Below are 16563 nucleotides of genomic sequence, written 5' to 3'. Positions count from 1 at the left end.
GTTGAAATAGCCGTATATTTGGTGTATATTCGGTTAGATTTTGGCCAGATTTTTTACAAATAATTTCCTCAGAGTCAGGTTTATCATTCGTTTCTGGTTGTGGAGTAGCCTTTTCACTAGATAAGGCATGGGAGGCTATAAACAAAATAGATGGGGGTGCAGTATTATAAAAAAAACAAGAATATAGTGTAACCAATCAAAGACAAGAATTTTCAATAAAGTTTTCAACGGTTGGCACGAATGACGGCGTTGACTCTGTAATCAGTGCTCAGTTTTAGCACCTGTTTCCTTATTCCAACTCGAAAGGAAACTTTCGAATTTCATGTTTATCTTCTACGCGGAAAGTTATGAAGCTTTGCATATTTATAGTTTTTTTATTTACAACATCCTTAAAATGCAGAAAGCCTTGAAGAAGTATTTTGTAAACATGGACGAGTATCTAGCCAGCATCGGTCTCTACAGGAAAATGATGGCACGAGACGCGTCCTGTCTATTTCGAGCTGTCTCTGAGCAGGTAGACTAGAGCAATTTAGCGAAATGTTTTTATACGTCCCATTTGACGTTCAACGTTCAGAATATAATATATTACATTTATCTGACTGAATTCATGGTGTGCGAATAGGAAGTTGTCGTCTTTTTCAAAATAAATGGTCGTTTGGGAACTCATGGGTTCATTTAGCCTGCCTGTTCATCTTCGGCTATGGTTAATTTGGCTGACTGAAATTATTGCCGAGGCCAGAGTTAAAATATGAATTGCACAACACTATGCTCCAGGGCGCAAAGAGGAGATTGTCGAATATGAAATACAGGTGCACTATGTAATGATTGATTTCTTTCCTCCAAGATGTATTACTCTCAGAATTACCATCAAAAGATAAGGAAAGACTGTGTCACCTTCATGAGAGAGAACCGATGCAACTTTGAACCTGTAAGTTGACTTCAAAATGTTTAAGGGTAGGGACGTCCCAAGAATTCCAGATAGATTTTAAGCAATCAGTCCCAAGTCTAATGGCATGCTTTATCTCCTAGTTTGTTGAAGGGTCGTTTGAGAAGTATCTGGAACGTCTGGAGGACCCCAAGGTATGTTTATAGAACTACATGTTATAAAAGCACATTGCTCAAGCCATGGGTCAGATTCAGACCATATGAAGAAAAGGTCATGTACATACTGTTGAATGTTTTTCTCCAGGAAACCACTGGCCAAGTTGAGATAAAGGCTTTGTCGTCGTTGTACAGGTAAGTGCTGCACAATGTGTTATCAGTTAAACATCACCTGCCACATTGTACAACCTTTGTGTTGGCCGACAGGATATTGTCAAATGTGATATGGAGAATTAGATTTATGTGAATTGCAGTTTAATGTATAAGTTTGTGTGGCAGGCGGTGCTTCCTTGTATACAGGTATCCTGGGAAGCCACCAACGGAGATAACTGAAGTAGACTACATGGAGAAGGTAAGTGTGGTTATTCACTGCCCAGGCCCTGAAGCATCTTAAATGCCTGACTAATGAAGTAATTACCAGGCAAAACTGAACCAGGTTGCTAATTGAATCAGGTGTGTGGATAGGGGGTGATGTGTAATACGAAAGTATGTGGAACCCCCTTCAAATTAGTGAAGTTGACTATTTCAGCCATACCCGTTGCTGACTGGTGTATAAAGTTGAGCACCCAGCCATGCAATCTCCATAGACAAACATTGGCATTAGAATGGTCCGTACTGAAGAGCTCAAGTGACTTTCAACGTGACACTGTCATAGGATGCCACCTTTCCAACAAGTCAGTTTGTCAAATTTCTGCCCTGCTAGAGCCGCCCCAGTCAACTGTAAGTGCTGTTATTGAAGTGGAAACATCTAGGAGCAACAACGGTTCAGCCACAAAGTGGTAGTACACAAACACACAGAACGGGATCGCGGAGTGCTGAAGCACATGGCGTGTAAAAATCGTCTGTCCTCAGGTGCAACACTCACTAGAGTTCAAAACGGCCTCTGGAAGCAACATCGGCACTTTTCATCGGGAGCTTCGTGAAAAGGGTTACCATGGCTGAGCGGGCGGATACAAGCCTAAGATCACCATGTGCAATGCCAAGCATCAGCTAGAGTGGTGTAAAGCTCGTGCCAATAGCGTTTCAAACGTCACTCGCTCTGTGACCTGGAGTAGTTGTTCCCCTTGCTCTGCAAGGGCTGCTGCGGCTTTTGTGGAGCGATGGGTAACGATGCTTCGAGGGTGGCTGTCAATGTGTTCCTTGTTCAAGCCCAGGTAGCGTCGGAGGGGGATGGAAGCTATACTGTTACACTGGCAATACTAAAGTGCCTATAAGAACATCCAATAGTCAAAGGTATATGGAATGCAAATGGTATAGAGTCCTATAAATACTATATTAACTACAACCTAAAACCTCTTACCTTGGAATATTGAAGTCTCATGTTAAAAGGAACCACCAGCTTTCATATGTTAAGTTCTGAGCAAGGAACTTAAACGTTAGCTTTTTTACATGGCACATATTGCACTTTTATTTCTCCAACACTTTGTTTTTGCATTATTTAAACCAAATCGAACATGTTTCATTATTTATTTGAGGCTAAATAGATTTTTATTGGTGTATTATATTAAGTTAAAATACATGTTCATTCAGTATTGTAATTGTCATTATTACAAATAAATTTTAAAAATCGCCCGATTAATCGGTATCTGCTTTTTTTTGTCCTCCAATAATCGGTATCAGCGTTGAAAAAACAATCGGTCGACCTCTAGTGGAAACGTGTTTCTCTTGAGTGATGAATCACGCTTTATCTGGCTGTCCGATGGACAAATCTGGGTTTGGCGACGCCAGGAGAACGCTTACCTGCCCTAAAGTTTGGAGAAGGATTAATGGTCTGGGGCTGTTTTTAATGGATCTGGCTAGGCCCCTTAGTTCCAGTGAAAGGAAATCTTAATGCTACAGCATACGATATTCTAGACGTTTCTGTGCTTCCAACTTTGTGGAAACAGTTTGGGGAAGGCCATTTCCCGTTTCGGCATGACAATGCCCCTGCGCAAAAAAAAAGCGGTCCTTACAGAAATGGTTTGTAGAGATCTGTGTGGAGAACTTGACTAGCCTGCAAAGACCCCTGACTTCAACCCCATCAATCTTTGAATTGAAACTCCGACTGCGAGCCAGGCCTAATCGCCCAACATCAGTGTCAAAGGGAGGACCATTTTAATGCCCATGATTTTGGAATGAGATGTTTGATGAGCAGGTGTCCACATACTTTTTGTAGTGTGCTTTGGTTTGTCCACTAGATGGTACTGCTCTCATTTGAGAAGACTACAGCCAAAGATGGTGTATGAAAATGGGGTTCATTCAGGCTGCTTACCATTGGAAGCAACAAAAAAAGTCAGTTCCAGTCTCGGTAACTTGGTGTGTCTCCCATAGACACCAATGCGATAGCAGCTGGGTTCGGTCTACTTCGTTCATTGAACCTGGAAAAAAAACAGCAAGTCATGCTTAAGTCTGTTACCTCTATTTCTCTCTTAGTTTGTTCTCTATTCTGTAGACCAGATGTTCCCCAACTTTTTTTGTTGTCCCGTACCCCTTCAAACATTCAACCTCTGGCTGCGTACCCCTCTAGCACCAGCACTCTCAAATGTTTTTTTGCCATTATTGTAAGCCTGCCACACACCAACACACTATACGATACATATATTAAGCGTGAGAATGAGTGTTTGATACAACACGGCTCGTGGGAAGTGACAGCGCTTCTAATAATCATCAATAATTTAGCTCTATTTAACCATCTTACATAACCTTATTTGTTCTTCACAAATTGTGAATAACTCACCACATGTTAATGAGAAGGGTGTGCTTGAAAGGATGCACATAACTCTGCAATGTTGTATTGGAGAGAGTCTGTCTCTTAAATCTTTTTCCACACAGTCTACCTGTATTTCATTTTCATGTTAGTGAGGGCTGAGAATCCACTCTCACATAGGTACCTGGTTGTAAAGGGCATTAGTGTCTTAACAGCGCAATTTGCCAAGGCAGGATAGTCGGAGCGGAGCCCAATCCAGAAATCTGGCAATGGCTTCTGATTTTTAAATTAAATGTTCACAGAACCGCTTGTTGCAATATAAATGGACTGTTTGAAAATGTGAAGTAAAAATGTTTTATTTTATTTGGCGTACCGCCGACGGCAGTTTGGGAATAACTGCTGTAGACAATTTGATTTGGGGGGACTCTACCATTTGATGACTGGTTAAGAGTAAAAATGCTTTACACTTCTGCTCTCTGACTGTTGCAGATTCTGCTGTGTTGCTCCAACAATGGCCATTATGATGTTGTGTACCCCAGGAACTACCCCATCCACGCAGCTCTGTGTCAAGGTCTGTACTCTCACTCATCAGAATTCAGAAAAATCAGTGGAGAATGGTGGGAGGAGTTATTGGAAGACTGGGTCACTGTAATGGCTAGAATGGTATAGATGGAACCGTGTCATACACGTCAAAGGTAAGGAAACCACATGTTTGACTCAATTCCATTCTAGCCATTTCAATGAGCCCGTCCTATAGCTCCTTCCACCAGCTCCACAGCAGTGGATAAATCTTCACTCTAAGTCCTATAAACTGGCTACTCATTTATTTTAGTTACTCAACATTTTAAATGATCAGCACTTTCATGTGTAGTGATTAGGAAATGTACAACCTTTTTCTCCAACTGGATCCAGCTCTGTTGTATGAGCTGCTGTACACACAAGTCCTTGGTGTCGGCGAGGCAGAGGTGCAAGGAGCCTTGGAAGGGTTCCATGGCGGAGGTCGTCGTTATAGGAACAGCCTGTCGGTGTGCAGTGAGGATGCAGGCTATGACACCCCTGAGGACAGGGGTCAGACTCTGAGGTGAAGTTGTGCCCTGCACACCACTTTTGATTTCCATAAAGCCCTCTACACTAAACCTAAGTCTTACAGTTGCTAGTTACTTGGGTCATTCCATAAAAATGAGTCCCTTTTGCATCCCTTTGATATTTTAACTTGTGCACCAATATTGAGTTTTAAAAGCCTGTTTATATTAAGTGCCCTTAATATAGACCACATGGAAAATTCAATACATACTTTTAACTAAAGACCTGGTAAAGGGCCAAAATTCAGCATTTTGACATGTCCTACTGTGTTCCCTCTGACTTCTGGGAAAATGAACACACTTCATCCCAAAATGGCCACGTTTTTAGCATCATTGTAAATCCCTAGGTATTTTTTTGCTTTGACAGTTATTTTTTGAAGATTATTATAATACATTATTTTTTTCAAAGATAGGTGTAGATCAGAATCTGGTGCGACCACCATTTGCCTCATGCAGGGTGACATTTCGTTTACGTAGAGTTGATCAGGCTGTTGATTGTGGAGTGTTGCCCCACTCGTTAATGGCTGTGCAAAGTTGCTGGATATTTCCGGGAACTGGAACACACAGTCGTACACGTCAATTGAGAGCATCCCAAACATGCTCAATAGGTGACGAGTTCGATGAGAATGCAGGCCATGGAGGAGCTGAGACATTTTCTGTAGCTTATGCCTGCCCATACCATAACCCCACCTCCACCATGGGGCATTCTGTTCACAATGACATCAGCAAACCACTCGCCCACATGACGCCGTACACTGTTTTCCATCTGCCTGGTACAGTTGTAACCGGGATTCATCTGTGAAGAGAACACTTCTCCTGTGGCATTTGCCCACTGCAGTTGTTTACGACGCTGGAACTGCAGTCAGGTCAAGACCCTGGTGAGGACAACGAGCATGCAGATGAGTTTCCCTGAGACTGTTTCTGACAGTTTGTGCAGAAATTCTTCGGTTGTGCAAACCCACAGTTTAATCAGGTGGCTGGTTTCAGACGATCCCACAGCTTAAGAAGCCGGACGTGGAGGTCCTGGGCTGGCGTGGTCACGCGTAGTCTGCGGTTTGTGTGGCCGGTTGGACGTACTGCCAAATTCTCTAAAACGCCGTTGGAGGCAGTTCATGGTAGAGAAATTAACTTTAAATTATCTGGGAACAGCTCTGGTGAACATTCCTGCAGTCAGCATGCCACTGTGTGACAACACTGCAGATTTTAGTGTCCATTTTTAAATGGGCCTCCCGAGTGGCGCAGCGGTCTATGGCTCTGCACCTCCGTGTGCATCACAAAAGGTCGTGATTGGGAGTCCTGTAGGGAGATGCACAATTGGCCCTGTGTCGTTAGGGTTTGGCCGGGGTAGGCCGTCATTGTAAATAAGAATTAGTTAACGGACTTGCCTAGTTAAAGGTTTTTCAAAAATTATTATAGACCCTTTTCTGTGTTTGAAACCATTGCCGCACAAGGGCGACGCGCAATTTGTGACAGACCAAGGAGTTCTTATAGAACGGCAGCTAAAAAAACATTAAGCATATGAGAACCCCAAAAATATTTTGTAATATAACCGGAACTCTACGCTGTTGAATGGGATGGCCATGGCTTTCTTGATGCCGCCAAGAGATGCGTGCGACGTCTGTCGTGTGCTGGAAAAGGGTCTGCACCTGTGTAATGATCGTGCCACACAGGTCAGGTGGCTGGATTATCTCGGCAAAGGAGAAATGTTCACTAACGGGGATGTAAACCACATTTGAGAGAGAGATGCTGGAAAATTTTACTTTCTGGTGTTTTGTGGTGGAAAACTGAGTGGACTGAGCGTAACACACGTTTTGTGAAGCTTTCATTCAATTGCCTATTCCTATTGCACACAAGCTTCCATTCCCTTTGTGACAAGGGGACTAATGGCTGATGTTTTAAGATGAACACATCAACCCTGTTACTTTTATTTGGCACTTAGTAGTTTTTTTTTTACATCTTGATGGGAAAACATGTATGTTCAATTTAGGTGAAATAATCAAAAAACATTTTTTACTAAGTTACATTACCCAAAAGGCACTCATGTCGTGAAACAACTCACCTACAATATGCATAAATTCACCAAAGCGTCTATACACTGAGCCCAGCAGAATTTCAGTTCTTGATACATACCGGTGCGCCTGGCACCTACTACCATACCCCGTTCAAAGGCATCTCAATCTTTTGTCTTGCCCATTCACCCTCTGAATGGCACACATACACAATCTCAAGGCTTAAATCCTTTGTCTCGTCCACTTCAGAATCTGTGTAGATGAAGGGGATCATGTCTTTCACCTGGTCAGTCTGTAATGTAAAGAGCAGGTGTTCTTAATGTTTAGTACACTCTGTTTTGTAGTCATTGTATGAATTTTGTTTCAGGTTTTTGTAAAGTACCATTTTTCTACACTCTGTTTACTTTCTTGTAGGGATGATTGGGAGTTCAATGGGCACAGTCGCACAGAGGACAAAGCCCGACCTGGAGCAGAGGAAGCAAAGGTGGCAACGTTTTCTATAGCGCCTATTGTTACCACTGAGTTGTAGTTGATACAATTTTTTGGGGGAGGAAGACTAGATTCTAGGAACACAAATCCAGTTTCTTTCTCTTCCTAAGACTCCAGATGGACCAGCAAAACTCTCTCTCCCGTACAAGGTGCTCAAAGCACTGGATTCTGAGATGTACAGAAATGTCCAGTTTGACGTATGGCATGACAGTCGCAGAGGTATGCCATGTTGCCTGCCCCCTTCTGTTTCTTGTGGAACTGCTGAATTAATAATGAGACATTAGTCATAAACGACAAGATTCACACAGAGCAGACCTTTTATCCGTGGGGTTGATATGATTATACCGTACATTCATTTCTTAATGTAGAGCAGTTGTATAATTGGGTGTTCTGGAATGGCATATCATTTCTCTGAAACAGAGATGCAGAAAACTGATTACATGGTGTTTGCTGGAAGACAGTACTTCTTGGGAGACAAGTGTCAGGTACAGTAATCCAATTTATCCACTTAATTAAGATGTATTTTTATTTTTAAATACTCCAAATGAGTAAGGGTAGCCCATGTCTTCCATGCAGGTTCGTCTAGACCCCAAAGGAAAGTATTACAATGCCTTCATTCAGGAGGTGGGCACTCACCCCAGCGCTGTGACAGTGTTCATCGAAGAGCTTGGAGAAAAGTGAGATACCTGTCCCTTTATAAAACACCCCAATTGAACTGACTTACACACAGGCACTTCTACACAGCACCCATCAATGTGTGCTTATTTTAGTTTTCTGGCACATTCTTGTATTAGAGCAGTAAGAGGAACTGCCCCTCCCTACCGTCAGGCTTTGCTGCAAATTTACACCCCAACCCGAGTACTCCGTTCTGCCACCTCTGATCTCTTGGTCCTCCCACTCAACCCAGTACAAGGGCTTCTCTGTCCTGGCACCCCAATTATGGAACCAGCTTCTCCTTGAAGCAGAGTCCTTGCTCAACTTCTGACCCCCCCCCCTTGCCCACAAAAGCCTTTTGTGAATTAACACTTTACTACTTTTCCCCTTACTAGCTCTGACTGCTGATAGCTACGTTATTGAGGAAAATGTGCTTACTGTATGTGGTTGTCCCACCTAGTTATCTTAAGATGAATGCACTGGAAGCCACTCTGGATAAGAGTCTGCTAGATGACTAAAATGTAAATGTACCATCCCAAATGGTTCAGTCATACGGTATGATAGATGCAGTGGTTCACCATCAAGAAGGTGCTCTTTTCAATATTAGGTTTATGAGACCTCTCTATACCCCACCCACCCCTTTCAGACATCTTGTGTCTCTGACTAACTTCAAGCCTGTGAACCCTGTCCCTGCCTGGAACATCACCCCGAGCCGCAAGGGACCATCATACAGCCGGCCTGAGCAGTATCCTGGAGAGATGGGTCAGTATGCCCTTTAACCGTTAGATGGTCTTAGTAAGTTTTTAATAGCAGTGAACATCGTATTGGCCTTGGACCATTGAAGACCTGTACAACGGTTAGCCCTTCTGTATGTTAGATTCAGAGTTGCGGGGCCGGCGGCGTTTCTTTAAGAAACCCAGAGGGAAGGAGATGCTGATGGTGTCTGGCCTGCCTCCCCGCTTTCAATCAGGCCCCGGCGGCATACTCCCTGGGCGTGCCCCTGGCATGCATGCCCCCACACCACCACCAGAGACAATGCCCTACGAACACTATCGGCCTCATCTTCCACCCAGGCCCCCGCGAGGATATGGCCCACCCAGGTTGGTGTGCTTTACACCGCTGCTGTACTTCACCATTACTGAAGGTCATGTTCCTTACCGTTGATTATACTATGCTGTTGCCAATCTGGGTTCTGTTCAGAAGTTCAGCCCGTTTCCTGAACAATCATCCCCTCGTTGGGCCGGAGATGACATACTACCCTCACTCAGGAAAACGCTGCTACCACAGCTTCGACAACTACTCATTCAGGTCACGGTAATACGCCTTTTATCGTCTTAGCGATGTCAAGCAGAATGAGCAATTTGAGCTACAGTAACTTTGGATATTACCGGTGGCCCTGCCCATAGAGAATGTAGTCATGGTTCGACATGACGTGGTGTTGTGGTTATAAAAGTATGTGTATTCATTTGAGCTCTTGCAGCCGAAGCAGGCGCCAGATCCCTGCTATCAGCAAGGAGTGCCAGTTCAGCTACGTCCCCGAGGCAGGACAGGAGGCACAGGACATGGATGGAACAATCACCTTCTATGAGATTGAGGGGGGAGATGAAACTGCCTTCCCTCCCTTGTCGGTAACTATGTAGCCAGCCCAGAAGCCCACAGGCTACAGACTTTGATAGTTGGGAGCATTAGTATTCAAGTCAACCTGCTGTCTACTTTTGTAACTGTCTCTTTAGGGACAGACTGTAGAAAATCCCATGGTTCCAGCACTCCCTACATTCTGGGTGCAGCAGGGGCCGAGCCCCATCCCCACATCTGGTAAACAGGCCTTGACTTCATCAGAGGAGGACGCTGACGAGAGGAGCAATGGTGACGACCAGGGTAGGCCAGCCTGTCCAGTGACGCCGTCTTGATCACAAAAAATGTATTTGTTTTTGAGTTGGAATGTAAATGGTAAATCCTTGGTGTGTCTCAGGTGAATATTCAGAGGAGTACATCTATACTGGCGAAGGTGAGTGTGTTGACATCACCTGCTTGTGAGGTTTCTGTGAAGAGCTGGTAGGACAGTCCTTGGCCACCATTTTATTATATGCTGTTCTGTAGATGCATTTTCAACAGATTTCCATTAGGTAAAGACAAATTGGGCTATTCCATTTCCCAACTGATTCTGTCATTTGGTAACAGTCAAGGCTCACAATTTGAAGACCCTTTGTACAATATGGATACACGTTCACAATTGTCTTGTTAAATCATCTTGCAGGCACAGGGTTCCAGAGCCCATCAGTGTATGCTGCGGCAGAGTCCACTGCCAACCTGGTACTCTTCACTTGCTTTTTTGTTGAAACTTTTAATAACTATAGTGAAAGTATAGTTTCACATGTGGGATGATTAGATGTATTGTATAATTTCCCATTCATGTCAATTTACTTGCTTTTTATTGGGGTTGATTGGTTTGATTGCATTCCTGTCTCCATTTGTTTTGCCTGCCTTTACAGACCATTGAAGAGGGAGGATCTTGTGCTGGCTCACCACAAGAGGGCATGGCTAGTTATAGCTACACTCAGTCACAGCAGGTACTAGAAGCTTTAAAATCTGCTTTACCCAACTCCTCAATTGTCACATTTTGTCAGAAAAAAACATCAGGTTTTAAGTTTACTCAAACTGTAGAAGGTTCATTTTCTTTGGACAAAAGTTACTTGTATGGCTTGACTTTTTAGGTGAGTATTCAGACCCTTTGCTATGGGACTCATTTGTGCGGTGCATCCTGTTTCCATTGATCATCCTTAAAATGTTGCTATAACTTGATTGGAGTCCACCTATTGTAAATTAAATTGTTTGGAAATGATTTGGAAAGGCACACCTCTATATAAGGTCCCACAGTTGACAGTGCATGTCAGAGCAAAAAACAAGCCATGGGGTCCAGGTTTGTGTTGAGGCACAGATGTGAAGGCTACCAAAAAAATGTCTGCAGCATTGAAGGTCCTCAAGAACAGTGACCTCCATTCTTCAATGGAAGAAGTTTACAACCACCAAGACTCTTCCAAGAGCTGGCTGCCTGGCCAAACGGAGCAATTGGGGGAGAAGAGTCTTGGTCAGAGAGGTAACCAAGAACTTGATAGTCAATGACGGAGCTCCAGAGTTCTTCTGTGGATGATGGTGGTTCTTCTGAAAGGTTCTCCCATCTCTGCAGCACTCCACCAATCAGGCCTTTATGGTAGAGTGGCCAGACGGAAGCCACTCCTCAGTAAAAGGCACATGACGACAGCCCGCTAAAGGACTCAAACCATGAGAAACAAGATTTTCTGGTCTGATGAAACCAAAATTGAACTCTTTGGCCTGAATGCCAAGTTTCACATTTGCAAAAATGTCTAAACAGCTTTTGCTTTGTCCATTATGGGGTATTATGTGTAGATTGAGGGGGGGGGGGGGTTGAATCCATTTTAGAATAAGGCTGTAATGTAACAATGTGGAAAAAGTCAAGGGGTTGCGCGCACACAGTACCAGTCAAGTTTTGACACTTACTCATGCCAGGGTTTCTTTTTTTTTTAAAACAATTTTCTACATTGTAGAATAGTCAAGACATCAAAACTATGAAATTACACATATGGAATCATGTAACCCAAAAAGTTTTAAACAAATCTAAATATATTTTTTTATAGGTGAGATTCTTCAAAGTAGCCACCATTTGCCTTGACATCCTTGCCTACTCTCAACCAACTTCATGAGGTAGTCACCTGGAATGCATTTCAATTAACAGGTGTGCCTTAAGTTAATTTGTGGAATTTCTTTCCTTTGTTTGAGGTAATCAGTTGTTGTGACAAGGTAGTGGTGGTATACAGAAGAGAGCCCTATTTGGTAAAAGACCAAGTCATATTATGGCATGAACACCTCAAATAAACAGAAATGAAGTTCAGTCAATCCAGAAAATGTCAAGAACTTTCAGATTTTCAAGTGCAGTCGCCAAACCAAGCTCTATGATGACACTGGCTCTCATGAGGACCACCACAGGAAAGGAAGAACCAGAGTTACCTCTGCTGCAGAGGATAACTTAATTCTAGTTAACTGCACCTCAGATTGCAGCCCAAATAAATGCTTCAGAGTTCCAGTAACACACATCTCAACATCAACTGTTCAGAGGAGACTGCGTGAATCAGTTTTGTGAGATGCAGAGTAGGTGAACGGCTGATATCGGCATGTGTGGTTCTCACAGTGAAGCATGGAGGAAGAGGTGTGAGGGATGCTTTGCTGTTGACTTTAAAAAAAATTAAAAAAATTAATTTAGAATTCAAGGCACACTTAACCAACATGGCTACCACAGCATTCTGCAGTGGTATGCCATCCCATCTGGTTTGTGGTCCTTGCACACATCCAGGCTGTGTAATGGCTATTTGACCAAGAAGGGGAGTGACGCATCAGATTACCTGGCCTCCACAATCACCCGACCTCAACCCAATGGAATGAATTGGACCGCAGAGTGAAGGTAAAGCAGCCAACATCTGCTCAGCATATGTGGGAACTACTTCAAGACTGTTGAAAGCATTCCAGGTGAATGCCAAGTGTGCAAAGCTGTCAAGGCAAAGGGTGGCTACTTTGAAGAATCTCCCAAAAATATCTATATATATTGCGATGTGCAAGATTTCACTCTGCCAAACAGTTCGCTTCACACTCTTACCGCGTAGTAGCCGCGGGATCAAAACAGCCAACGTAAACCTCATGCTCTTAGTTGCGTAACTTGACCACCTAGCCTGTTTTACTTTGCATCTACGTCATGTGGCTGACTCTATTTTTATTTAATTTTTTAAGCACCTTGTTTGTCAATTGTAGTCAGATTTAGTTTTGTTTCCTCAGGTGGTGGTGAAGTCAGCAGTCATGCCTGCACAGGCTTTAACCACAGCCCCAGCAACTATCTTCACCTCTTCCTCTAGCAGCTCTCAGACCCTTCCAGCACCAATTGCTTCACCCTCAAACTATCCTCAAGGGGCTCCCATGCCCCCACACGCAATGGGCAGACAAGGTACCCAGTCTAAGGGTGATGGTCAGACCAAAGGAGTTGTTAAGCCCTAATACCTAACTGATGCCTATTTTCACTTGTTTGTAGTTTCATCCATTCAGGTTCCTCCTTCCTCTCCCTGGTTTGTGAATGAGATGGGGGAAGCGGTCAGCACCATACCCCCTCCACCTTACTCCTATGACCCCAACGGCAACGACCTTCCACGAGGTTAGACATGCTTCCCCATGGCACGGGTTTAAATTCAACTTCTTATGGTTGACTTTGAAGATTTGCCGGTAACTAAATGTTTTTTTCTCTGTAGATGGCAAGGTCCTCCAATACTACTTTAATTTAGGAGTCCAAGTAAGTGATTATAGTATGTATGGGTGAACAGTTACTTGGCATGAGACACTAGACATGTCTTTGAATGAAAACAACCTGTACCTTTTTGATTTCTATCCATGTTGAAATAGTGGTACCAGCAGAGCTATTGGCATTCCATGGTACAGATGCAGCAGGCGTATCAGCAGCCTAATGCCGAGCAACAGTTCCAGTCCTACTCCGGAGCCCCCCCCCCCTCTGATCACACAGTCCCCCAGTCCTACCCAGAGACTGGGAGAGCAGGGCCTGATGGCCAGGGAGATGTTCTTGCCAATGGTCAGCGTCACCCCTCTGCCTCCAGACCTCATTATGAAATGGCACATCTGCATTGAGCAAGATCTTCAGTGTCACAATCTTACGACCTCAAGTATTACATGTGACTTATTTTCTTACCTTGGTTCTCACCCACCACCTTTTCCTTCCTACCAGGCACCCCCCTGGTCATGGACCCTCCCTCAGCAGGAGCCCCAGGCACAGTGTTCTACCCCTTGGTTCAGGACCAGTGCAGCCAACCCCCCCTCCACACCTACGAGCCTTATGTTCCGATGCTCTCTGCCACCTACCACTACCTCACACCCTGGAACTCAGGCCCTGCCCAACCCCGTGTGCACGCATCCTACTGCCCCTCCAATCACCCAGTCAACTATGTCACTGCACCCACACACCCAGGGCACTTTATTCCTCCCAGCATGTAACCAAGCACTGGGGGAGGGAGGTGGGCCCCTCTAACTACCCACATTCACCATATTGTCACCCTATGTCATGTGTAACGTTTGTTCCACTTTTCTTCTTTTGAAGTTTGCATGTTTTTGAAGTTTGCTAGTCAGTGGCTGTCTGAAATGGCACCCTATTCAAAAGTAGTGCACTATGTTGGGCAGTGGTTCCCATCCTTTTTCAGTTACTGTACTACCAACTGAATTTTGCCCTGAACTACCTCATGTGCATTTTACCTGTAGGACAATGGTCTCATGAGTCTTCTCAAGTACCCCCAGAGGTACTATTACCCCAGTTTGTGTACCACTGATGTAGGGAATAGTGCGCCCTTGGAAAAGTGGTGCACTATATAGGGAATAGGGGTCCATTTCAGACACCCGCTGATCCAGTGTTTACAGAATGTTTAATACATTATTTTCATGTTTAATTAATAAAAACAGTTTCGTTTCCCAGAAGTCATAAACTTATCATTTGAGCTGTCCTTTTTAGAGCAGGGCTCTCAACCCTGTTCCTGGAGCACCCCCCCCCCCCCCTCTAGGTTTTTGCGCTAACTGTAAACTCTGAGATTCCTGGAAGACTGGACAATCAAAATAAGTCTTAATGTTTAACATTAATGCTTCCCACAGTTGTCAAGTCGTCTGGATGTCCTTTGGGTGGTGGGCCATTCTTGATACACACAGGAAACTGTTGCGCGTGGAAAACCCCAGCAGCGTTGCACTTCTTGACAAACCAAGCCTGGCACCTACCATACCCTGTTCAAAAGCGCAAATATTTTGTCTTGCCCATTCACCCTCTGAATGACACACACAATCCATGTCTCAAGGCTGAAAAAAATGCTTCTGTAATCTCTCCCCTTCATCTACAATGATTTGAAGTGGATTTATCAAGTGACATCAAGAAATCATAGCTTTCACTTGGTCTGCTCTTTCCATGAGACTGGTGTTCTCAATGTTGTACACTAAGTGTATAGTTTCATAAACCATAGTATCACACTGCAAAAATTTTAATCTTGAGTGATTTTAAATGCACTTTTTTTGTTTTCTTTCCAAGCTAAATTATCTACATTTGGCAGATCATTTTGCTTGTTTTAGCCTAAATTTAACCTTATTTCAAGATAATTTACCTTCCAAATATCTTAAGCTTTAATATTGATACACTAAATTATCAAACTCGGCAATAAAAATAAAAAAATGACCTCACTGTCAACTTAAGTTTGCTGAAAATAAATGTGTAAATATTTGTATGAACATAAGATTCAACAACTGAGACAAACGGAACAAGTTCCACAGATGTGACTAACTGGGGGAGGGTCAAAAGTAACAGTCAGTATCTGGTGTGGCCACCAGCTGCATTAAGTACCTCATGAACTACACCAGATTTGCCATTTCTTGCTGTGAGATGTTACCCCACTCTTCCACCTAGGCACCTGAAAGTTCACGGACATTTCTGGGGGGAATGCTCTCACCCACTAACAGGTCACAGACGTGCTCAATGGGATTTTTTTGCTGAGTTTATTAAAGATTATAGTCATATTTATCAGTCATTAAGATATTTGGGCTTGCTGAGCTGCAAGTTCTATGATGTAAACTCAGATACAAGAGGAATTTCATTTTTACGTATTGTCCAACAAGTGTTAAGGCCATGATTGTTTAATTTAAACCTTTAAATTATTCAAATATCTAATCTTAACTTTGTGTTTGCTTTTATAGCACTCACTGTGTCAGAGCTAATTTAGCATTTCAGCATGTTTTTCTAGATTCAGAACCTAAAACAATATTTATCAAGAAAGTGGTATTAGGTGTAGCACAACACATATTTTAATAGTTTAAGCATGTTGCAGAACAGTGATTCAAGTATTGACAAATGTATCTTAAGGGGGTTAGCCATTAGTGACCAAAGTTACTGACTGAGTTGACAACAGCTACTCAAAACAGACATATTTTTGCCTCCAAGATCAATAGAAGAAAAAAAAAACATTTGTAAAATATGGAAAATTATTCATTTAAATCCCCAATTAAAAACAAACGTTCTATTAGATCTTTTAGCACTCTGACGGAGTTTGTTTTACAGATTTGACAAATTGCATATTTTCTACTTTTATTCAAGTGGTATACACAGTAGCAATATAGTTTCTCCTAAGTTGCTTTATGATTCTAAAACCTAATTAAAATGAACATATTTGAACCATAGACTGAGTTATCTAAAGCCACATTTTTTGGGGGGGCATATCAGATTTTAATCTGTTTTTCCTGAAGTCTGAACAATCAAAAGCCACATGGAATCAGACATTTCAAGCCACATTTCAGCATAGGTGGTTTGAAGTCGTAAATCTGATTCCTGTGCATGCGACGGTCAAATTTGATTTATTTGCCCTGAAGTGTTTTTTAGACTTTTGACATATCTTGTTACTTGCTAGCTACTCTGACTGGTTGACAAGAACATGACGTGGTAGCTAACTAG

At 43.1% G+C, this 16563-nt stretch overlaps 1 protein-coding gene across 1 annotated transcript; it reads left to right on the top strand.

Annotated features, from left to right (window-relative positions):
- The first annotated feature begins 322 nt into the window (after window positions 1-322).
- LOC139388413 (UDP-N-acetylglucosamine transferase subunit ALG13-like) lies at window positions 323-14549 on the top strand. Its single transcript, XM_071135058.1, has 24 exons — window positions 323-514; window positions 845-928; window positions 1030-1080; window positions 1190-1236; window positions 1381-1453; window positions 4277-4358; window positions 4700-4868; window positions 7293-7362; window positions 7478-7586; window positions 7788-7852; window positions 7944-8044; window positions 8668-8783; window positions 8899-9121; window positions 9222-9335; window positions 9502-9649; window positions 9755-9899; window positions 9994-10029; window positions 10279-10334; window positions 10514-10591; window positions 12867-13032; window positions 13117-13236; window positions 13331-13371; window positions 13482-13665; window positions 13819-14549. The coding sequence occupies exons 1-24, from the start codon at window positions 323-325 to the stop codon at window positions 14082-14084; spliced, it is 2736 nt and encodes a 911-aa protein (XP_070991159.1). The 3' UTR covers window positions 14085-14549.
- Window positions 14550-16563: the final 2014 nt, after the last annotated feature.

Source organism: Oncorhynchus clarkii, chromosome 29 (genome assembly GCF_045791955.1).
Source record: "Oncorhynchus clarkii lewisi isolate Uvic-CL-2024 chromosome 29, UVic_Ocla_1.0, whole genome shotgun sequence".
Taxonomy (NCBI): Eukaryota; Metazoa; Chordata; class Actinopteri; order Salmoniformes; family Salmonidae; genus Oncorhynchus; species Oncorhynchus clarkii.
Note: the sequence above shows the minus strand (reverse complement) of the source record. Positions and strands in the feature narration are given on the sequence as shown.

Excerpts from the sequence above, each read along its gene's own strand:
- LOC139388413 (XM_071135058.1), top strand. The coding sequence starts at position 323 with ATGTTTATCTTCTACGCGGAAAGTTATGAAGCTTTGCATATTTATAGT. Across the intron at positions 1,237-1,380 it reads GCTTTGTCGTCGTTGTACAG|GCGGTGCTTCCTTGTATACA; the intron begins GTAAGTGCTGCA and ends TTTGTGTGGCAG. Across the intron at positions 13,033-13,116 it reads ACACGCAATGGGCAGACAAG|TTTCATCCATTCAGGTTCCT; the intron begins GTACCCAGTCTA and ends ACTTGTTTGTAG.